Source organism: Culex pipiens, chromosome 3 (assembly GCF_016801865.2).
Source record: "Culex pipiens pallens isolate TS chromosome 3, TS_CPP_V2, whole genome shotgun sequence".
NCBI lineage: Eukaryota > Metazoa > Arthropoda > Insecta > Diptera > Culicidae > Culex > Culex pipiens.
Genome location: NC_068939.1, coordinates 60,912,108 through 60,935,728, shown reverse-complemented (window position 1 = coordinate 60,935,728; position 23,621 = coordinate 60,912,108). Strand labels below are relative to the sequence as shown.

Sequence of the window (23,621 nt, the reverse complement as noted above, 5' to 3'; positions counted from 1 at the left end):
TCATGCAGAAATTTTGTTTGTCATGGAAAATAACTTATCTCAGAACGAGTATTTTCAACTTGTGAATATATTGATAATCCAATTTACCTTTAAAATCAAATTTCTAGTGCTTGATATGATATGATTTTAGTTTTATGGTATTCAGTTTAATAAATTAATTAGTTTAAAATAATTTTGAGTATTTAAAAGTGGTTGAAATTAAACGATATTTTTTCATATTTAACCCTCTTACGCCCTTGGTAGCTCACGTGCTTCATACATTTATAACTTCAATCTGTGATTTCTCGAATACTTAGAAACAAATTCTTCTCACACAAACCTTTTTTAAAAACTTTAACAACATCAGTTCAATTTTCATCCAACATGTTCAAGGTAAACAAAAAAGTTAAACTAATCTCAATGTTGATCTTGGCCGGAAGAAGTAAATATTTTATTTTCAAATGATATTCCAAAAAAAAATCGTTAAAAAAGGTTGTCAAAAATAAAGTAGTGGAATGAATATATCCATAACAGCGTAAGTTTTGTTGTCCAACATATAAGCAAACAATATGCCATAGTGATGAATGCTTCAGAAATAAATATTATCTGAATTAAACCTTGACATGAAATTTTCAGACAAGCTCATTAGTTCAATATGAACAGTAGATTGAAACAAATAAAATCAAATCAGGTTCTCCAATTATTATTTTTTGTATAATTTCAAAACATTTGTGCCAAAAAGGTAGGAAAAATTATACTTCTGTTTGTATTTCGGGAAATTCCCGGGAAACGGGAAATATTTTTTTTTCGGGATTTTCCGGGAATTCCCGGGACGGAAAGTTGGACGTGCTAAGATACACGGAGAAAAACGGTTTCCCTAAATCGTAAACAAACGTCCTTGAAGTTGAGAACCGCAAAAACGTATACAAATGTTGTACAAATGTCATTTATTTCATTTCAAAAACGTTCTTTGGAATTTGAACACTTTGATTGCGGCTCTCAATTTCATCAATGCTTGTTCACGATTTCAGGACCTCATTTTTCTCAGTGTATCGGGACAACTATTTAGGATTTGGGATAAAAACGCAGATTCTTCAACGCATCCCTACGCGTAACGCTCCACCAGATTCTACATCCGCGTGTGTGTCCAGTGGTGAATTGTGAAAGTGTAAGGACCAAGTACTACGCAAACGACTGTTTGGTTAAGGTAGAATACGGGTACGGGAAGATGGGCGGCTTAGCCAAACACACTCTGTACCTGGGCTGGTACCAATACGCAACTACTGTACTGGTGGGCCTCTACACGAAGGGCTTACCTCGTCTCTAGGCTCTAGGCTGGACGTTCGTACGGAGGACGATACACTCTACAAGATTCCAATACTTGATACTTTGGTAGTAGGTCTTTGGGATCGCTATACTTGATGCTTGGTTTGGTCAAATCATGGTTTACGGTGTATCATGGGCGGTCTCGTAAAAAGGACTCCTGATAGAGGACATGTTACGGTCTCTACAGAGTGAGTGAGAGTGAGTGGTGTGTGTGTGTGTGATGGGTGTGAAGTTCGGTTTGGGGTCTTCCTTAGAAGAGGGAATTTCTCGAGCGTGCTCCGCTAGGAGGAGGAGCGCTCGGAAAGCTACTGTGCTAACGATCATTGTACACGCTAAACAGGGAGGAGGATCGTGGTCGGTTTTTAGTTACTTTTTCCAGTACTGATTTGAAGTTTTTGGTGTTCAGAATCTGAAAATATACAGATGGTTGTGGTGAACAAGACTGCGCATGATGTGGGGGGGTACAAAAGCAGAGAGAGAGAGGGGGAGAGTGGGAGGTAGTTGAACTAGAGAGGTAACGCTACGGAACACGCACTTCTAGATAGTTTGGATGAGCAGTTCAAGTAACGGGTTAAGTGGGTTTAGGAAAAATAGGTCGTGGAGCGGTAGCAAACTCCAGAGATCGGTACTGAAGTATGTGAGGAAGTGTTTTGTGGTGGTATTGTGAGCCGTGATAGCACATCTAGTAGAAATTGTTTGAGCAGTGCGTTCAAAAAATGGTGACCGTGTATCGTGGAAAGCTGTGGAGGTATAGCGGTTAGATCAGTTCGAAGAATTCAAGAACTGCACTCAAAGAATATGGAAAAAGCGGAACTACCTGCTCTACGGGTTACGCTATGTAAAGGGGGGTTCTACTACTGACTCTTACTTGGTTCTGTTTATCGTTTTAGGGTTATACAAATTTTTGGTCGCTTGCATGATACAAAAATCTGTCAACTAGCAATAATTGTACGACACGTATTGGCGGTTTTACTATGTTTGGTTTGGTCAAGCTTCGAATCGCTTCGAACAACATCCATCATCCACAAAGAGAGTAGCTTGCACAACCGGAGTAGTACAAAATTACACGAATACGGCACTACAAACTGAGCTTTGCTGTTCTTGGCGACGTTCATAGTACAAGCGGTCGCATCGATTCTTCCCCCACAATCCGTTGAAGCACAGCACGGTCCTCAGATATTCCCCCAGTTCTTGCATCACTCCGTACGCCAGCGTCCAGGACCAGATCGTGGTCCCACCTGCTTCCACAACATCTCCGTCCTCTTCCCAGTCTACCACGTGGTCAGCGGCTTCAAGTTGGCGCACAAGTTTGAGGCTTGGGTAGGAGCACCGCTTGGGACCGTGGCGCACCGCGATTCAGAGCTTGAAGCTCTTGCGCAGATTCTTCAGCGCCTTCTTCTGGCTCTTCTGGAAGCTGCGCTGAAAGCCGGCGGCGGTGGCCGTACTGCTGCGTCGCGACGCCGGCGAGTACGTCAGCAGCTCCAGTGGCTTAATGTTGGCCAGCTTCGTTTCGAGCTTCGACGACTGGAGTTTTGTTTTTTCGAGGTTAGAGCGTGACGATGTTACGGGTTGTTTTTGGTTTTGGATTGTTTGGAAGTGGATTTTTGATTGTTTATTTTTTTGGTTTTGTTCGAAGGATAGGCACAGAAAAAGGAAGAGAAAAAGAAGAGAAGAGGATTTTTGTAGGCATTTTCCAATGTTGGAGAGTATTAGCTTTTGTTGCTTTTTGTATGCTCGTGAAGCCACTATACACTACTAGTTTTGCTGCGTGTGCTGTTGTTGTAGATTGTTGCGGAAAGAGGTGCTCTGAGAGTGCTGACTAATTGTTGGCTTGTTGCTGTGAATGTTGTTGCTGTTGTAGTAGAAGCTATCCGTGTTGATGCTGGAGTGAGCCATTTGAGTTTGTCTAAAAAGCACTATGAGATACTGCGTAGTGTTGTTGGGTATATTTTTACAGTGGTGCGAAGGACAAGTGGCGTCAGTAAATTCAGAATTAATTGATTGTCAAAAAAAGGGATAATGAACTATTTGGATGAAAGCGTTTTGTTCATATCTTGATGGTTTCGGGTAAATAGGGGAGCTGGGGGTAAGACGGCCAGGCGGGGTAAGACGGCCACCCCACTGTTTCAATAAGTATACTAATGAATATTACTAAAATGTTCAGCAATACTGTTCCTCATGCTAAATAATGCATATGGAGTCACTTTTGCCAGAAATATTGTTTGAAATAGTATAAAAATAGCTCGAAATAAACCAAAAAATTTTGAACTTGAAACTGGATGTAATTTTCATGAATTACAACTTAGGCATTTTTGTTAAATAACAATATGTTTTTCTGTCTTCAAATATTTTTTCATGTTAAATTGAAGTTTTCCCTAGATTATTTCCCTCGAAAAAGTTCAAAAAATGCGATGAACTGTTTACAAAAAATGTTAAAAAAATATAATTTATTTGGGGGCAAGACGGCCACCTCCTCCGGGGGTAAGACGGCCACCCGTAATTTGTAGATTTTATTTGATATAGGTTATATTTTTGACGGTTTTTGACTATTAAGACATATTTGTAGATAAAGGAAAAGCATTTTCAATAAAACTATCCATTTTTAATCAAAATGCTGTTAACTACCGTTTCGACAACATTCTTTACTGTGATATAGCAAAAGTCATTGAATAGTATGAAATCCTATCAAACTTTTCATAAAAATCGCTCATTTAATATTGTTTACATAATTTTGATTTACTTATTCTAATCGAAATACACAAACTATTTTTTTTGGTGTCAAATTGTGTTTGTTTTGTAGTAAAAATTCATAGTTTTTCATAAAATGTGGTCGCAATAATATGAAATTCACTGAGCCAAAATATGAAATTTTTTAAACCGCATTTTTCTCCACATTTGAAACTTGATTTTTTTAAACCAAAATAGTTATGATGTTCAGAGAAGTCTGTTGAACCAACCATGTAGGTGTTTGGGTGGATTTAGCAAAGTTATTAAGTTAATTTATAGCATTGGCCGTCTTACCCCGCGTATTTCATTTATATCCGATTTCAAATATTTTTTTAAAATTGCTGAAAAGTATTGAAAAATGGTTTTTAGACCAACTAATTTATGTCATTTCTATAATGGACTAGAAGTAGAACAATATGTACGTAATTTGAGATCAAAATAATCTGTTGTGTAAATTTTATTAGACTTCTCCCTTAGGGTGGCCGTCTTACCCCCATCTCCCCTATGCCTAGCTTTTTTTTTATCAATGACTGGACGTTGGTTAATAAACTCAAAACATGTTTGTGTAAAATGTTATTTGAAGGGTTTCTATTGTTTTTGTTGTTCAGAAATCACTGACGGTCATACATTTTTCATGAATTGAAATATGGGTGAACAAAGCAATATTTTCCATGTTTCAATCCGGGCACGATTTTCCGAAGTTCGATTATTCGAAGTTATGTTTAAGACTTCAGACAATTGAATCAAGAAAAAACAATTCTCGTTTTTTTTGTCTTACCTTCAACATCAAATTCGAGGTCTGTGACCCAACGTTAGTCAAATTTTAAGGGTTGATTGCCTTTTGATTTAAAAATGCATTATTTCAATAGTCCTAGATTAACTTTTCAAAACAACCTATACGTCATGGGTTTCCTACGCAGATAGGACCTTTTGAAAATTTAATCTAGAGTTCATCATCGCCTTATTGGCCGCTATCTTGAATCTAAAAATTCTAAATCGCACTGATTCGATTATCCGAACTAAAATTATTTAGTAACAAAATGTACTTTTTCAACATTTCATCCCCGCAATCTTCGCCGCCATCTTGGATTTACACATTTTTAATCGCTAAATTTTTTCCAAGGCCTTCGAATAATCGATTCTTGACTGTTTACAGAAAAAAGTTTTTTTTAACCAATTGTGTTATTATTTTAATTTACAAAATTTGCAATGAGGGAGTCAAACGAAGCCGGAGTGTACAATTTCGCAGAGTTGATGCGTTATTTTTGTTTCGTTGCCTCGGTAATTAAGAAATTTACAAATCTATGAATACTTGTATTAACATTTTAATAATAAAATTGCAGAGATTTATGGCAATTAATAAAAGCAATTTTTTCAAATATTTACATTAGAAAAACTTTAGTTTCATAATAAAATTGAGCACTTTTTACATGGTGGAATTTTTTGAACAATATGACATGACAAACATGAGCTGTAAAGAGACCGGCTCATCAAATTTTTTCAATCCTCTCTTGTGTGCTGTCTTGTGACACGCCTAATCTGATGTTTGAAAAGTCTGAAAATAGTGATTTTTAGATCTTTTCAAGTATCAGGCTAATTTGAAAATTTAATATTTTTAATAATATATTTTTAGGAAACATCAAAAAGTTTCACAAACATTTATTTTTCATCGAAAATCTGACGAATTGATGAATTTTAAAACTTATTGTATCATTTTTGTATTTTAACTAATCACAAGTAAAAATTTAAACCATAAATTATAGAAAAAAACAAGCTGTTCAAAAAAAAAACTTCAAAACATGGACAAAGATGAACACTATTCCAAAAAATCTAACATAATTTAACAAAATGCATCACATTTATTCACAAAACATCGATTTTTTTTAAATTTTCTAGTATTCATATTGTTAAACAATCTTATAGTTTCATTTCATTAAAGTTTTAAGTGTAAAATTTTACTTTTTAAATATATTTTGAAAAAAATGCCTAATTAGATTTGTTTACTCTTAAATACTTTTATTATCATGAAATATAATTTTATACAATACATACAAATACATTTTTGTAATCAATTACGACATGAGTACCAAAATCATGTACAAAGGTAAAAATCTTGACTATTTCAGAACTTTATGAAAAACATTTTAAAATGTTCTCATATAGCAAATTAGAATCACATTTTTTTATTATATACATTTTACCATGGCATTCATGTTTTCACTGTAAATTCGGAAAATTTTAGTTCTTAAAAAATACAAGATATAGTTTTAGAGTATTTAACTTTTTAAATAAGAATAATGCAAATATTGTTTTAAGTCAAGACATTGGTGGTCACTTTACATACAAGTTATAAAAGAAATCATTACAAACTAAAAAAACACTTATGCATTTTTTTAAATTTTTATTTTGAATATGATTTCCATGAATTTTATGAAAGAGGATTTCTGTGGACATTTATATACGAGTATTATACGTCTCCTCTAAATTTTAACTGACCCTTTTCGTGACTGTTAAATCATATAAACTCTTTTGATTTTTTTGCCAATTAAATAAGCCACTTGTCCTTTTTCGTGCTTTGTGACACACTAACAGGTGAGATTCAGTGAGTTTTCAATTGTGATATGTACATCCGTTTTTTTTCCCGTGCTCTCAATCCTTGTTACGGGGAAAAACTTTTCCGGTGTGTGGAGTGACGTGTGTCGTGATCAGATAGTTCACAGCCTTTGATCGGGAAAACTATTGTTCTATTTTTTTGTTAGTTTTCTTTCTTTTTGGTGGTGGTGCAGTAATCGTGTAAGTGTGTTCTCTCATCTACAACAATTGTTCTATGGCTTTGAACGAAAAAATAGTCGTTTGTTCAATACATGTACAAACTACAAACTCCAAAACAAAGCTACAAAGCGGGACTAAACTTAAACTAAACTTTCTGTCGTGGGACTGTCGGAACACGCTAGTACGAGAGTGTGTGAGTGTTTTTGCGGGGGGAAAGCTAAGCTTCAGAAGAAATCCTACTGAACGAAATGATCACTTTGGTTGATAAACATGAGCTTTTGTGGTTGTCGATGGGGGGTGTTGACGGCAGAGCGAAGTTGCGGAAGTGGATTTTCTGTGTCGTATTTTATCCTTCCATTGTGCTCTGCCGAGAGCTTAAATCTGTTTCACCCACGTATGTGTGCGTGTGTCAGTGTGCGGGAGCTTTTGCGAAAAGCAAAGGATAAAGTTTTTGCTCACCACACAAACACACCCACACACACAACGTGAGAAGAAAACAATAGGTTTCAATGAAAAGAGCAGAAAAAAGCCGGCTTCAGCACGTGAAATGGGTGAAAATAAGGGAGAGAGAAAGAAGTGTCCTTTATGTTCACTTTGAATGTGTTTGAGTGGAGGGGGTGAGTATGAGTATTGAGAATTTGTTTGCTTGTTTGTTCAGGGAAGCATGGCCAAACTGCAGCAATTGTTTTGACTGGATTGATGCATTGGTCGTCGGACAAGTTAGAGTTGTTGGGTTACTAAGTGACGGAGGAAAGTGACTTGAATACGTGGGATTTGTCTCCGGGCATATTTTCGCCGATGCAGGTACACTCAAACCCCAATGGTTTGACATCAATTGTTGTCAAATGAACGGGTTAGTTTGGCACCCCCTTTACACGGAGCTCACACACACTACCAAACGATTGGTTTGATAGTATGTGTGTGTTCCGTGTAAAAAGTGACTTTTCAGTTTGACTTTGACAAACCAACAGGGTACAAACTCAAAAGTGACCAACCACCGGGAATTGAGTGTATATTTTTATGTTTATGGAAATATTCATGTTGCAAGTTTAGTTTTCTGCTAGACTAATATATACAGTATGTAAAAAAAGTATTTACACCCCTTGGGCACTATGCACATTTTGTGATGAAACATGTAAAAAAATTAAAGTTTGACAGGAACCTAGTACTACGTTTTGTTCAGAAACTCATGCCAAACATTTTGCTATAAAAAAATCATGAAAATATGATTTCTATAAAAAGTTATATAACAAATACTATTACGAAAATAAAAAAGGTGCAAAAAAAGTTTGTACACCTTTCGAAAAATTAACATAAATAATGTTATTTGTTGACAAATCACCATAAATCCAGTCTCCCAACTCCAAATAGGCATCCTCGACTGATTAAAAAAATAATTTGGATTGAATATAAAGTTTACTAACTACTTAGTATAAAAGTTTATATAACTCTGGAAATTCTATATAAAACTTTTCTAAACATAATTTTGCAAACTTTTAATTCAACTAAATTTCAATATATTACCATAGAATTGCTAAATAAACATTTTGGAGTGGGTATAACACCGTTTTGGGGGTATTTGTATCGATAGAATAGATTTTTCGTTGGAATTTCGTACCAACCCGGAATTACGTCGCAGGAAAATCCGCCGGCATCCGAACCAGTCCGCGATTCACAAGTCAACCTATGTGGAATCGGAAAGGGCATAAAATTTCCGATCTTTTGATATCCATACATCTAGGTTTTCTTTAAAACCTACGTTGTTAAATACCTGGGCAAAAAGTAAGTTTGATCCACGAGAACAAAAATTACGAAATTCCATACATTTTTGGCAGGTTGCTCAAACGAAACCATAACAACGTTTTTGCCTAGGTATTTAAAAACGTGGGTTTTATGGAAAACCTGGATGTATGAGTATCAAAAGATCGGAAATTTTATGCCCTTTCCGATTCCACATAGGTTGACTTGTGAATCGTGGACCGGTTCGGATGCCGGCGGATTTTCCTGCGACGTAATTCCGGGTTGGTACGAAATTCCAACGAAAAATCTATTCTATCGATACAAATACCCCCAAAACGGTGTTATACCCACTCCAAAAAGTTTATTTAGCAATTCTATGGTAATATATTGAAATTTAGTTGAATTAAAAGTTTGCAAAATTAAGTTTAGATATGTTTTATATAGAATTTCCAGAGTTATATAAACTTTTATACTAAGTAGTTAGTAAACTTTATATTCAATGCAAATTATTTTTTAATCAGTCAAGGATGCCTATTTGGAGTTGGGAGACTGGATTTATGGTGACTTGTCAACAAATAACATTATTTATGTTAATTTTTCGAAAGGTGTACAAACTTTTTTTGCACCTTTTTTATTTTCGTAATAGTATTTGTCATATAACTTTTTAAAGAAATCATATTTTCATGAGCTTTTTGTAGCAAAATGTTTGGCATGAGTTTCTGAACAAAACGTAGTACTAGGTTCCTGTCAAACTTTAAATTTTTTACATGTTTCATTACAAAATGTGCATAGTGCCCAAGGGGTGTAAATACTTTTTTTACATACTGTAAAAAGCCCCAAATTTAAGACTACTTTTTAAAAAGGTCCAATGTGCTTTTCTATGTTTGCAGAACGGTTTGAAAAAGTAATTGAGAATCCAAAATGTTGTATGGAACTTGGATTTAACAAACAAATTTTTAACTAACTTGGCATCTTTTGTGTAGGATAGATTTCAAAATTCAATAGTTTACCAGTTTTGTAGAGAAAATTATCACTTCGATGCGCTTTTTAATGTTTGCAAATTAAAATTCCTAAGACAAAAATATTTAGGTAATACATTTTGCGCAAAAATGATGTCCCAAACATGCTCTCTTTTAAAACATAAAGTTGATTTTTTTTAAATTCTCTTTTTCGGTTCTCATTTTTTCAAATTTCTTAACAAATAAAAAAATAATATAGGGGAAATATGCCCATTTTAAGCCTAATAAGCGGTCGTGTTTGAATGATACTGAATAATCTGGATTAAACCTTAAACCAAGTATTTATACCAACGATTGCAAAACGATTTTCAAAAATGCATTCTAATCAGTCGAGCGCATTGGGCCACGCCCATTTTTCTTTTTTCAGCTTAGGTTTTTTTTCTTCCAGCGCTCTTTGGGTCTGCTTAGTGCGAATACTAACGAAAAGTAGCATTCATAGCGAAAGTTTCCTGACAGCACTTGCTCACTTCAACAGGCGCTGCACCAGCATGTTGGTGGTGTTGGTGGCCACCCTTTGTTCTTTAGTTGCCTTCTCTTCTCGCTCGGTTTTCTTCAGCCTGCGATTGGAATGGGTAGTCATAATTGAAACGTCAAAAGACATAGCGCGTTTGTTTTTTGGATGGCGCTTGCTAATTATTTACATTTTTCGGGATTATTTTTCAAGCGAGTGACTAACTAATGTGCAAAAGAACATGTTGTCGGTAGTTGGAAGCAATTTTATATCTTAAGCGCTTTGAAAACGTTGGCGCAAGTGAAAAGATATTGATGGCGACTTTCGTTAAGCAGTTAACCTCGGATCTTGCGTGTGGATGTGTGTGCCACCAAAATGATGAGAAATGGTCTAGCAAAATAGAAATTTTGATCAAAAGTGCATTGAATTTGATCTTTTTGGCCAGTAAGTGGCATACATTTGCGTGCTTACTTGAGGCGGTGCTGTTGCTGGTAAGTTTATAGCCTAAATAGTATTTTTGGAGCTTTAATCGAGCATCAAACTCTCCATATGACGAAGATAGGTGTTTGATTAGAAAGGGTATATTTCCCCTAAACCAAAAAAAAAAAAAAAAATGATTAACGAGTAAATTTTATCGAAAATTTTGGTGAACTTGTATCCAGTTTTTTTTTAATAAGATTGATTTTTCTGATGGGCTTGGAAAGAACGTCAAACGTATCATAATCTTAAAACTTTTGCTATTTTTTGAGTATAAATTAAATTTGGTACATTCACTTATTTTCGTTACGGAATTTATTTCATCAAATTACAAGGACTACTGTGCTCTGACGAAATATATTGTAGAAATTGGATGGATTGCAATATAGGACTTTTCAACTTAAAAACGTGATATCTCCAGAATTATCCAATTTACTCTGTAAAAAACTCTCTGCAATCGAGTGCAATTGTCAGTTTTCCCGTAAGTGCCGGTCAAAAGGGTTAAAAATACATTTTAAAACTACATACGCCAAATTTTAATATCTGGCAACACTGATTGTAAATTTCGAGTACACCATTGGATTCTACGTCGAAAATTCTTAAGATTTGCTTGCCCAAAAGATGACGGGCGCGGGTTGGACCAAATGTCACAAAACTTGGGATTCATTGTTTTTGAGACACAAACAACCCCTATGCCAAATATGAGCAGATTTGGTGAAGAACGATGTAGGACGCGTGGTCTGTAAGGGTGTAATATCAAAATCGATTTTCAAGCACAGCACTTTTTCAGTTCCTTTTGGGGCCCTAAACAACTTCACAAAGTTTGGGAACGATTGATTTAGTCCTCACTTTGCGCAAAGCGATTCAATTTTATATTCGGATGCTCTGGAAGGTGCTCTACAACTTTCCCGAAGAGAGTATGGTGCTAGCTTGCTCCTGAAAGAAGATACAGCGTGTTCAAAACTAGTCTAAAACGTGATTTTCGAGCAAAAAACATGTTTTAGACGAGTTTAAACACGTTGTATCTTTTTATAGGAGCAAGTTAGCACCATACTCTCTTCGGGAAAGTTGTAGAGCACATTCCAGAGCAACCGAATATGAATCCGTTTTTAATATAGCATGAAACGTGGGTTTTTGAAATATCAAATTAAAAAAAATGTTTTTACCATACATACTTATATGGAAAATTGAATCGCTTTGCGCAAAGTGAGGACTTAACCAATCGTTCCCAAACTTGAGGGAGTTGTTTAGGACCCCAAAAGAAACAGAATGGTTGCTGTGATCACTAAATTTGGACAACTTTATTTTTTTCCATACATATTACACCCTAGTGGTCACTTGGGAAGAAATGATCCAATGGATCCATAGACCTTTTAAATGTGTTCAACCGACACGTTTTATTCGAGTTTATGTTGTTTTTGCTGATTGTACCTAAGAAACACTAAATGCAAACTATAATTAAGTTGATATTCAGTTTTTGAACCTTGATGAAATCAAAATTGCCAAATTAATACAATTTGTGATTAAAAAATAAACTATTGCTTGTATATGTATCAGTGTTTGAAGCGTGTCTTCAGTGCAAAAACTGTAAAGTGTTTTCTATTCCAATTGAAGCTGTGCTGCAAAACTGTGTTTGGTGTCGCTAATTTTAAGTAAACTCTTGCCTTCTTCTTATAACTTTTCGTTGATGTTGACGGTTGCAAGGACTCGCAAACTTTTTCCTGCGATGAAAGAATAGGTCTCATTTAGTTTGGATTTTGTAAAGTGTTGTTAAAAAAAGTTTTCTCTCGAAACTGTTTATTTTTCATTGTGAAGAACGCTAACAACAGGTTGCCCCCGAATGCAGGCAACCATGGTAAAGGGGATTACTGTTCCCGTTGAACAAACGGATTTCCAGTCATTACTACTATCTCCGGAACCCCTCACGTTCCTTCGTATGTATGCTGCTGATGATGACGGGAAAAGTATTTGGTTTGGTGCTGGTCGGATTTGTAAAATTAATTAAACTTTCAGCCGGAGGTAACCCAGCAGTAAATGGTGCCGGTAGTTGAAATTGGAAAGGGCGAGAGACAGAGCCATCTGTCGGGTTCTCGATAAAATTTAATAAATTAAAACCAGCGTTGAGGTCAGCGCTGGTTGTTTGCATGTGAAACAGAACTATGCCGTTGTTGGCCACAGACAAACAGACTTGATGATAGAGCTGTCGTTGAGTTTTAAAAACAAGCTGTGAAATTTCAGAGTTTCATCTCCGTGTGTCTGTGGTTGTGCTCTTGGTTCTATGCGCATTTGCAAATGTAGTGAATAAATAATCGAGTGGTCTTTTTTCCTGGCAAAAGTATTTGCACGTTGAATATTTGCCTGGAATTTGAGCACATTCGTTGGTGTCAAGGTTTGCATCTAGATTGGAAAATGATGTACGTCGACTGTGCTTTTGCTTACACATGTTTTCCAATACCCAATGAATATAGTGAGGGATGATTTATGAATGATTGATTTTGGGCTTGCAGCTGAGCGTCACGAGAATGATCGATGAAAAGAGGAACATAATGGATGATGTTGTGATATGGAGTTACGTTTTGATTAAAAGCTGGCTGAATTAGCATCATAATTGGGTGGCTTTTTGGAAATTTCAAATCAAAATGAATAGTTTATAACGGGAAGGTGGCTTTTGTGTGATATTTTGCGTACTGGGATGAATGCAGTTTTGCCACATTGCGAGACGCAAATGAATTTTCGTGATATTTGTTCGCGAGAATCAGTGATAGTTAGTTCATTGAGAAATTTGCATCCAAAATTTTGAGTTTTGAGCGTTCACAAATCGGGACAAATTTTACTTGGAAATCGTGCGGACACATTTTAGTTGGGATTCGTTTATTTGTGCAGAAAAAGTTATGATTGGTTTCTTGACACTGAGCAAAATGGAAAATGTTCCACAAGCAAAATATTGTTGTTTGAGAGTTCGAGGGCTATAAGTGAAATTTTATTCAAATTGGTGAACCAATCATTATCAAAAGTGAGATTCTAATTTATTCTCAACAACTTTGTCCCAGGGAAAATGTAGCGTGACGGTACAACTGAACATTTAAAAGGCTCACCGCAACAATCGCTACCGTTTTGTCGGTTTGACTTTTTCAAACTTTTGCTCCTTGAACCGAACGAATTGGATGAAATTTGAGTATTTGCCAGCTATTTCTTTGCGTGACGGGACAACGAAAGAAGCAGATTTATGAAAAAAAAACCTCCTTGCCCAATGGCTAACAGACCTTATTTCAACGCCGTCGTGCTAACTTGTCGTATGTTGCTTTTTGACGTTCCGAGAAAAACGCGCTTGAATGTTTGACCTTGAATAAACAAAAACGAGAGCGTGCAATGTAAACAATAACAAACACGTTTTGTTTGAGTTTCGAGTTATAATTACAAATGTTTACGCTAGTCGAGCTAGTATTGGTGTCAAACGCGTTCTGACCTGAAATCCCTTTGGCCAATTGTCGCAATTACACCAATTTTCAGGCTGTGTCAAGACAGCACGACAAGATTGAAACTTCTTTCATATGAAAAGTGACAATATGCACGGAGTTTTTTTGATTTTCGAAGGTCAAAAGTTGAAGCATTGCGAGCTGCACAAAATGGCGTTCTTAACTCATTTTGGGCCAACATGCACGTACGACCAGTTAGCACGACAGTGACAATTTGGTCAATGTTTTTGTCGTTTGAGGTTAGAAAAAGCATTCAAAGCACACTGCAATTATTGAACAATAATAAAAATTGAAACTTTGATTAAAATAATCACATTAAAAATTGAAAAAGTGACATTTTGGTGTAGCTTCGCTAAGATTACGGTTTTTTTTAAATATCTTGACTTGTTTTGTCTACTACTTGCAGATTTCACCAGTTTTTTGTTCTTGAATAAAATAATTCGAGAACAGAACACTGATGAAGTCTGCAAGCAGTAGACGAATTACGTCAAGATATTTAAAATATATAGCGAAACTAAAAGGTACAACTCGTCCCTTTGTATTCACAGTAATGCATTCTGCTAAAACGCTCAACCAAATCACAACTCATACCCATATGTCACAACCAAAGTACGCAAATTTGGCACCGATTTTCTACTTGGTTATTTTTCTGGGCAGTCAATGTCAAATCCAAGGTTAAATCGGTTAAGATTTCGAAGTCGTACCAAAAATGAGCACAGTTTATCGAACACATAAGGGTCATTCCATGTCAACTGGGTACACTTTTGGACTCGACCTTCATCGATTTTGGCCAAACTTTTAGGGAACGTTCATCTATCGATAGTTATCAGAAATCCTAAGTTTGGTCCTGATTGGACCACCCCTTTATTTTTGGCATCGCCCTCTTTTTTGACGATTTTCTAAAAAACTTTTTTTTCTTTTGATCATACCTTTGAAACTATTTGAGCAAAAGACTTTTTAGAGGTTGCATTTTTATAGAAAATTGTCCAAGAAATTTGATAAAAATAAAATATTAACCCTTAAATGCCCTCTAATAGTATATTTTAATGTTTTAAGTATTGAAATTTAGTTTTGACCAATTCCTTACACTTCTATTTTTTTTATTTTATCACCATCGTGTTTTCCGGATAATTTTACTTAAAAATCAATGTACACCTCAAACTAAAATGAACTATTGGTGAGATACAGCGATTTTATTGAAAAAAGGTTGATTTTGCACAGCACTCTTTCCTATGAATTCAAATCCAAAATAAGTTTCTCCCATTTAAAAACCGAACTATGCGGGATTCATCCCTTTTGTTGGAAAGTACACCATGTTCTTCCGAGTGTTGCGTAAAAAACCTTTTTTTTTCAGTAAAAGCGCTGTATTTCGCCAATAGTTCATTTTAGTTTGAGGTTTACATTGATTTAAATGTAAAATTGTCCGGGGAACACGATGGAGATAAAATAAAAAATTATAAATATGAAGAATCGGTCAAAACTGAATTTCAATACATAAAACGTTAAAATATAATACTAGGCGGCATCTAAGGGTTAAAATTGTATTTTTATCGAATTCCATGGACATTTTTCTAATGGAGTCGTGTGGTGTTCGTTGGATCGATCGGAGAGTGAATCGACGCGCGCGAATCCGCGGGAAAGTGGTGGAAAGTTCTAGAAATCATTGAAAAAAAGGTCGCGGTGTGCCCAGAGATGTTGGACCATCAGTCGTGTGGTGTTCGTTGGATCGATCGGAGAGTGAATCGACGCGCGCGAATCCGCGGGAAAGTGGTGGAAAGTTCTAGAAATCATTGAAAAAAAGGTCGCGGTGTGCCCAGAGATGTTGGACCATCAGTCGTGTGGTGTTCGTTGGATCGATCGGAGAGTGAATCGACGCGCGCGAATCCGCGGGAAAGTGGTGGAAAGTTCTAGAAATCATTGAAAAAAAGGTCGCGGTGTGCCCAGAGATGTTGGACCATCAGTCGTGTGGTGTTCGTTGGATCGATCGGAGAGTGAATCGACGCGCGCGAATCCGCGGGAAAGTGGTAGAAAGTTCTCGAAATCATTGAAAAAAAGGTCGCGGTGTGCCCAGAGATGTTGGACCATCAGTCGTGTGGTGTTCGTTGGATCGATCGGAGAGTGAATCGACGCGCGCGAATCCGCGGGAAAGTGGTGGAAAGTTCTAGAAATCATTGAAAAAAAGGTCGCGGTGTGCCCAGAGATGTTGGACCATCAGTCGTGTGGTGTTCGTTGGATCGATCGGAGAGTGAATCGACGCGCGCGAATCCGCGGGAAAGTGGTGGAAAGTTCTAGAAATCATTGAAAAAAAGGTCGCGGTGTGCCCAGAGATGTTGGACCATCAGTCGTGTGGTGTTCGTTGGATCGATCGGAGAGTGAATCGACGCGCGCGAATCCGCGGGAAAGTGGTAGAAAGTTCTCGAAATCATTGAAAAAGGGGTCGCGGTTTGCCCAGAGATGTTGGGCCATCAGTCGTGTGGTGTTCGTTGGATCGATCGGAGAGTGAATCGACGCGCGCGAATCCGCGGGAAAGTGGTGGAAAGTTCTCGAAATCATTGAAAAAGGGGTCGCGGTTTGCCCAGAGATGTTGGGCCATCAGTCGTGTGGTGTTCGTTGGATCGATCGGAGAGTGAATCGACGCGCGCGAATCCGCGGGAAAGTGGTAGAAAGTTCTCGAAATCATTGAAAAAGGGGTCGCGGTTTGCCCAGAGATGTTGGGCCATCAGTCGTGTGGTGTTCGTTGGATCGATCGGAGAGTGAATCGACGCGCGCGAATCCGCGGGAAAGTGGTGGAAAGTTCTAGAAATCATTGAAAAAAAGGTCGCGGTGTGCCCAGAGATGTTGGGCCATCAGTCGTGTAGTGTTCGTTGGATCGATCGGAGAGTGAATCGACGCGCGCGAATCCGCGGGAAAGTGGTAGAAAGTTCTCGAAATCATTGAAAAAAAGGTCGCGGTGTGCCCAGAGATGTTGGGCCATCAGTCGTGTGGTGTTCGTTGGATCGATCGGAGAGTGAATCGACGCGCGCGAATCCGCGGGAAAGTGGTAGAAAGTTCTCGAAATCATTGAAAAAGGGGTCGCAGTGTGCCCAGAGAAGTTGGGCCATCAGTCGTGTGGTGTTCGTTGGATCGATCGAAGTGTGAATAGGCGCGCGCGAACCCGCGAGAAGTAGATCGGAAAAGAATTGAAATAGAGATTCGCATCGTTGAATTATATATTATATTTTCATTTCGTTTTGAAAGCCCATCCCATAGCATCGTTGCTCGGATGGCACGCCGGCGGTAAGAAGTTAAACATAAAAATTGTACATCACGGAATAATACGTTAATTCAAAATTCATTTCGTTTTGAAAGTCCTTCCCAAAGCATCGTTGCTCGGATGGCACGCCGGCGGTAAGAAGTAAAAAATACGCGATTGATAAGACCTTCTCATAGCGTCGTAGCTCGGAAGGCAACGATTGTTTCACTTTCTGGTCATATCATCTACCAAGATGAATCCTGACCTTTCCTTTCCTTCCCCTACTAACACAATTCCCCCACTTCCCGTGATGCTTGAAGGAGATGCTGTGGATTCAACGGTCTCATGCGGTGTCAACAGGTATAGAGCGACAAACTCTGTGTCTGATGAGTCTGCAACTTCAACTATCGGACTAACATTCCTACCTTTGTTGAACTGCATCTCCTTGGGGGGGCGCCGGTATTGACTCAAAGCAGAGATCTTCAGGGGTTATACAGTGAGGATGATTAGCTCCCACTACTCATCTGTTGGTTCATTGTGTAACTTCAGCTGATCCGTCAATAACGGAGTAGCAGCTCATTGGCAGTCAACCATGCTCATGCTCATGCTCATGCTCATGCTCATTCCATGGACATTTTTCTAAAAAAATGTAACCTCTAAAAAGTCTTCTGCTCAAATAGTTGCAAAGTTATGATCAAAAGAAAAAAAGTTTTTTAGAAAATCGACAAAAAAGAGGGCGGTGCCAAAAATAAAGAGGTGGTCCAATCAGGACCAAACTTGCGATTTCTGTTAACTATCGATAGATGAGCGTTCCCTAAAAGTTTGGTCAAAATCGGTGAAGGTCGAGTCCAAAAGTGTACCCAGTTGACATGGAATGACGCATAAGCTGTTGGCCAATCGACCAACCCCTGTAATTGGAGGCGAAAATTCGAAATTGAAGCACCCTAATGTGGCCACTTGTGGTACGTTCAATTGAGGGCTAGTTCTGCACTGAGTGCCGCACTCAGAGCTGTCAAAGTGTTTTTTAAAGAAACTCGCCCTAGTTCCGCACGAGCAGGGCTGTGGAGTCGGAGTCGGAGCCGGAGTCGGTGGAGTCGGGTCTTTTTGGGGACCTGGAGTCGGAGTCGGAGTCGTCAAAACTCGAACAGCTGGAGTCGGAGTCGGCTAAATTTTTATGAGCAGGAGTCGGAGTCGGAGTCGAATATTTCTGATAACCCGGAGTCGGAGTCGGTGTCGAAGTTATCTAAAATTCAACAAAAAATATTTTATTTCATTGTTTATTGTTGTTATTGTTATAATGCTGGTTAATTCACAAAATTTCGTATATTTTCAATTGTTTTTAGAGTTGCATTCACTGCGTTGCCCTTTTATTCATTTTCTGAAAGAGATTTATCAGGTGCCATTATGTTTTGAAGCATTTTTATTGTGATTGGAATGCTCAAATTGTGTTATCTACTCTGATTATTGAATGATAACCTGTTAATCCTCTTTTACCCAAGTATGCAGTATCATAACTAAAAAAATAAACAATATTAGTTATGTAGTCAGAAATTTTCAATTGATTCTTGACTGTCATCTTTTACCCCTATAGCGAATGTCTTTGAAGTTTTAAGTAAAAAAAAAAATTAGGAAAAAAGTTGCGAGGTACATAAAAAGATTGAAAATAACATTGACAGTATAACTCTTCCATCAAATTATCAACGATTATAACAATCTATTACTTGGAACTCAACATGTTGCATTTAAAATATTTGAAATTGACAAGAAATATCATATAAAGTTGCAACTTATTTTTAAATAATCATTGATTATGGTAAGTAAACCGATTATCTTAATGTTTTCTATTTCTATCAAAAAGTGTTTATCCTTAGACAAACTATTTTGATATCGTTGCAAATTATCATTGAACAAATCTCAGAATTTAAGTACCAAAAAAGAACCTATAATAATATAATTAAAAAAATTATAGGACATTAATTTATTTATCAAATGTGATTCAACCGGTAAGTATTTTTTCATAATGTATATGTCTCACGCCAATATGAAGGAATGTGACTATCATTGCAAATCAATGCACCTAAAAAAATCATATTGAAAAGGTAGTTCTAGGGGTCCTTTTGAAATATCAGTGACCTAGGAAATATTTTACTTGTGGATTTTATTATTTTTATAATTTTATGGTTTTTCATATATTTTGATGGAGGCGCACGATCGTTTATTAAGCTTCGTTCTAGGTCAGCGATTCTCAACCTTCTTCTAGGCTGGTACCCCCTGCCATGTAAATCAAGTAGGCCCGGTACCCCCGTTGAGAATCGCTGTTCTTCATGATTTGTTGCGCGCCTCCGTTTAAATATATAGACAATTTTAAAATGAAAATTAATTGAAAATTTTGCAATAATAATCTCCTTAAGCTATGGCGTGATGTCCATGTACTTCTTAATAAAAATCAATGGAGGTTTAAAAAATAGTTTCGTTTAAATTTGGTATTTAAAAAACCAAAGTGACTTCCCTAGTAGCATTTTAAGCTTTAAGTAGGCCATAAAAACCTTTTTAGGCCGTATGAGGGTTTTCAGAACCATGATAAAACCTGTAAGTTTAAAAATGTTACTAGGGTTTGATAGTCACTGTGATTCTTATAAATGTTAGCCTAAAAGTGAGCAAATTGAATTCATTTGTTAAATCGATCATCAAGGCTAGGTTTCTTTTCATGATTAATTGGAAAATAACAACTAAATATTTAAATTTATCAGCCTTTAATAAATTATATGTAAATTTGAAGTTAAGTAAATAAATAAAAAAAATACTTATAAAAATGGCCTTCTATCGGATGGGGAAGTAAAACGTCGGTCCATTTGCGTAAAAGAGGTTTTGGGTAACTCACCACACAGAACCTTCGGACGCCTAGGAATGAGCAGAAACTTGCAACAGAGACCACAAAAGACCCGGGGGTCGTTAAAGTGGATTGCTTTGCTTTTTTTTACTTATAAAATCGGTCTTCTTAAAATGCCTTCAGATCTTGAGATATTTTTTGATTTATGTTATAATAACGTATAAAACTTATAACCTAGAAACTTTTTATTCCATTTTTTGATTCGGATTTTCATAATAGTTAACAAACTTTTGAAACATTTAGAAATATGTGGAGTTGGAGTCGGAGTCGGAGCCAACAATTTATTGAAAGCTGGAGTCGGAGTCGGCTAGAGTTGGAAGGCCGGAGTTGGAGTCGGCGTCGGAGTTGGTTGGAGTTGAAAGCCGGAGCCGGAGTCGGAGTCGGAGTCGGCTAATCTCAGAAAGTCGGAGTCGGAGTCGTTTGAAACATGATCCGACTCCGCAGCCCTGCGCATGCGCTGCGCTGCGAGATTTATGCACACTGACAAATTATGTTCATTTGAACCAAAACTGGCACCAAGCAACTGTCTTACGCGTATAGTAGGTATAGTAGTCGCTTGGCGATGTTAAATTTTTGTTTTTTTTTCTATTTATTATTATTTCCATATGTTTGTTGTTGCTTTCAAAATCAGTACGTTTAAAATTTTTCATGTTCTTTAATTTTCCTCAGAACTACGGAAGATTTCTTTAATATATCAACTAGAACATTCATTTTTGAGAGGAAAGCTCTTGTGGCACTGAACACATCTATGTGATGCTCTAGCGATTTCTCGCTTCAATATAGGTTGCTATATTTGGAGTGATGATGCGGGGGTTTGATGTTCAATTATTTGCATTCAATGCTGTAAAGTTAACATCGATTTTATGTGGGAAGTCTGTGAGTGTGTGCATGGGAGGATGGGACTGGTGCTGAACAACATGCTTTACGTCTTTCGCCGAGGACGTGTGGGTGGTCAAAGTACTTTGTAAATAGTGCCAGAGTTATGCTAATTGGTGCGTAAACTATTCAAAGCAGGTGCCTTTTCCGGAAGTCCGGTGGGAATCTTGATGGCGGGAAGAAAATGAATTGCACAGGGATGGGGGTAGAATGCCAATGCAGACATCTTCTGTTTGAGTATGTACAGTTTAATTAAAATGGAATGTTTTAATCAATTGCGTTATTTATTTTACGCTCAGCTATCGTTTTGTTCCTATTGAAACGCCAATGCAAATAAGAGCAAAAGTCACTGACCGTGGGGGCTTAGGAGCAAACGGGAGGTGAACTGGAGGGAAATATTCCGGGATGATCAGGGAAAGGAAAAGTTTTTCACGGTGGGTAAGAAGGGGATTATTATGCAACTTGCATGCACCTCGGAAATTCCTTCTGGAGGTTGTTGGGGGGACTATTCTGAGTCAGAAAAATCAATTCCCAAAATATTCTGTCGGTGAAAACTGGTTTTATCTCGATTTGAAGTTAAAAAACCTAATATATCACCTAAAACCTCAAAAATACGTCTAAAATCACGGTCTAACTCTGGACAAAGATGCACATTTTTATCAAGATATCAATTCTTAGTTCCCAAAATATATTCCTGACATAGTACACCTCAAATCGATCCATTACTTGAGTCCCAGCGTCATCAGGAGGTGTAAAATAGTGATATTTCTAAAACAATATTTTCAATTTGCTCTGGTAAATAAACTGTCATGTCTGAATTCAAAAATTAATGTAGCATTGTTGCAAACAATATGAAGAACAATTTTGCAGAAAAAAGAATGAAATTTTATCCATTTTCAGTTAAGTTATGTCTATTTTAGTGGGAAAATTGCTGCCAATTTTCAAAATTCTCGATATTTAACTCATTTTTGTTATTGACAGCTACTGCGATCATACTCAGTAGGATGTAACAAAAATTACATTTTGGCGGTCATTCTGGGGCTTGTTACGGAGGGCATACTGAGCTGAAATCCCAAATATGTGCTTGATTGAACTCAACAGGAGCATGCTTTTTGCGCTTGAATTTTTAATAAGATTCATCCCGTAAATTTCTTGTTTTATCAAAAATGTAGATTTTTTAGTCATTCTGGTCACTGAAGCGTTTATTTTCAACATCATTGGCGTGTAGGACAGATCCTTGCGCATGTTTTGGTATATATAACATTGAATTGAAGTACTCTGAAGCTCTGTACAGGTGTTCAGAGTTTTGAAATTTTTCTAAAAAAAAACGTTCCAGCAGAAAAGATAGGCGTTGCGAAATTTCTTTTTGCTCAAAACTTCAATGTTATATATACCAAAACATGCGCAAGGATCTGTCCTACACGCCAATGATGTTGAAAATAAACGCTTCAGTGACCAGAATGACTAAAAAATCTACATTTTTGATAAAACAAGAAATTTACGGGATGAATCTTATTAAAAATTCAAGCGCAAAAAGCATGCTCCTGTTGAGTTCAATCAAGCACATATTTGGGATTTCAGCTCAGTATGCCCTCCGTAACAAGCCCCAGAATGACCGCCAAAATGTAATTTTTGTTACATCCTACTGAGTATGATCGCAGTAGCTGTCAATAACAAAAATGAGTTAAATATCGAGAATTTTGAAAATTGGCAGCAATTTTCCCACTAAAATAGACATAACTTAACTGAAAATGGATAAAATTTCATTCTTTTTTCTGCAAAATTGTTCTTCATTTTGTTTGCAACAATGCTACAACATTAATTTTTGAATTCAGACATGACAGTTTATTTACCAGAGCAAATTGAAAATATTGTTTTAGAAATATCACTATTTTACACCTCCTGATGACGCTGGGACTCAAGTAATGGATTGATTTGAGGTGTACTATGTCAGGAATATATTTTGGGAACTAAGAATTGATATCTTGATAAAAATGTGCATCTTTGTCCAGAGTTAGACCGTGATTTTAGACGTATTTTTGAGGTTTTAGGTGATATATTAGGTTTTTTAACTTCAAATCGAGATAAAACCAGTTTTCACCGACAGAATATTTTGGGAATTGATTTTTCTGACTCAGAATAGTCCCCCCAACAACCTCCAGAAGGAATTTCCGAGGTGCATGCAAGTTGCATAATAATCCCCTTCTTACCCACCGTGTTTTTGCTTCTAGCTGGACCAGTTTCGCTCTTCCCTCTCTCCGGTAGGCGTCTCCCATCGTGGTTGTTCCTCTTTCAACAGGTGTGATTTGTCGCTCAGCAGAAATGAATAAGTTTTTAATTGCGATTGTGAACGGTGAAGCGCGAAATGCTGATTCGCTACCATCATGATGGAAAAGAGCGGGAAGCAACAAAAAGTCTTTAGCGGCAGTGGAAAAATCAACACTGTTTGAAATTTTCCTAGGATGTTTTCAGAGGGGAGAATGGTAGAGGGAATAACCGTTGCACAGAGGGTATAAATGAGGAGCATTTTAGCATTTTTTTATGATTTTTTTTTTTCAAAAAATCAGGGCAAAGCCTCCCCACAAGTCAGGGGAAATTTAAATGCATTTTTTTAAACTGAATTTTTTGTTGGTAGATAGAAGTGCATTAGAGTGAT

General features: G+C 37.0%; 1 protein-coding gene across 10 annotated transcripts in view; it reads right to left on the bottom strand.

The window, feature by feature from the left end:
* The window catches only part of LOC120414454 (SCY1-like protein 2), a 233,476-nt gene that overhangs the window by 8,904 nt on the left and 200,951 nt on the right, over window positions 1–23,621 (bottom strand). For 8 of the 10 annotated variants that reach the window (XR_008212371.1, XR_008212377.1, XR_008212374.1 and 5 more), the window contains one exon: window positions 1,296–1,714. Coding sequence is in view for 1 of the 10 variants with exons in the window: in XM_052709441.1 (XP_052565401.1) it covers window positions 2,662–2,829 (168 nt within the window). In the remaining 9 variants the exon portion in view is untranslated. Of the gene's footprint in view, window positions 1–1,295; window positions 1,715–1,791; window positions 2,830–23,621 lie in introns of those variants that run through there. The other 2 variants (XR_008212373.1, XM_052709441.1) reach the window with 2 other exon arrangements.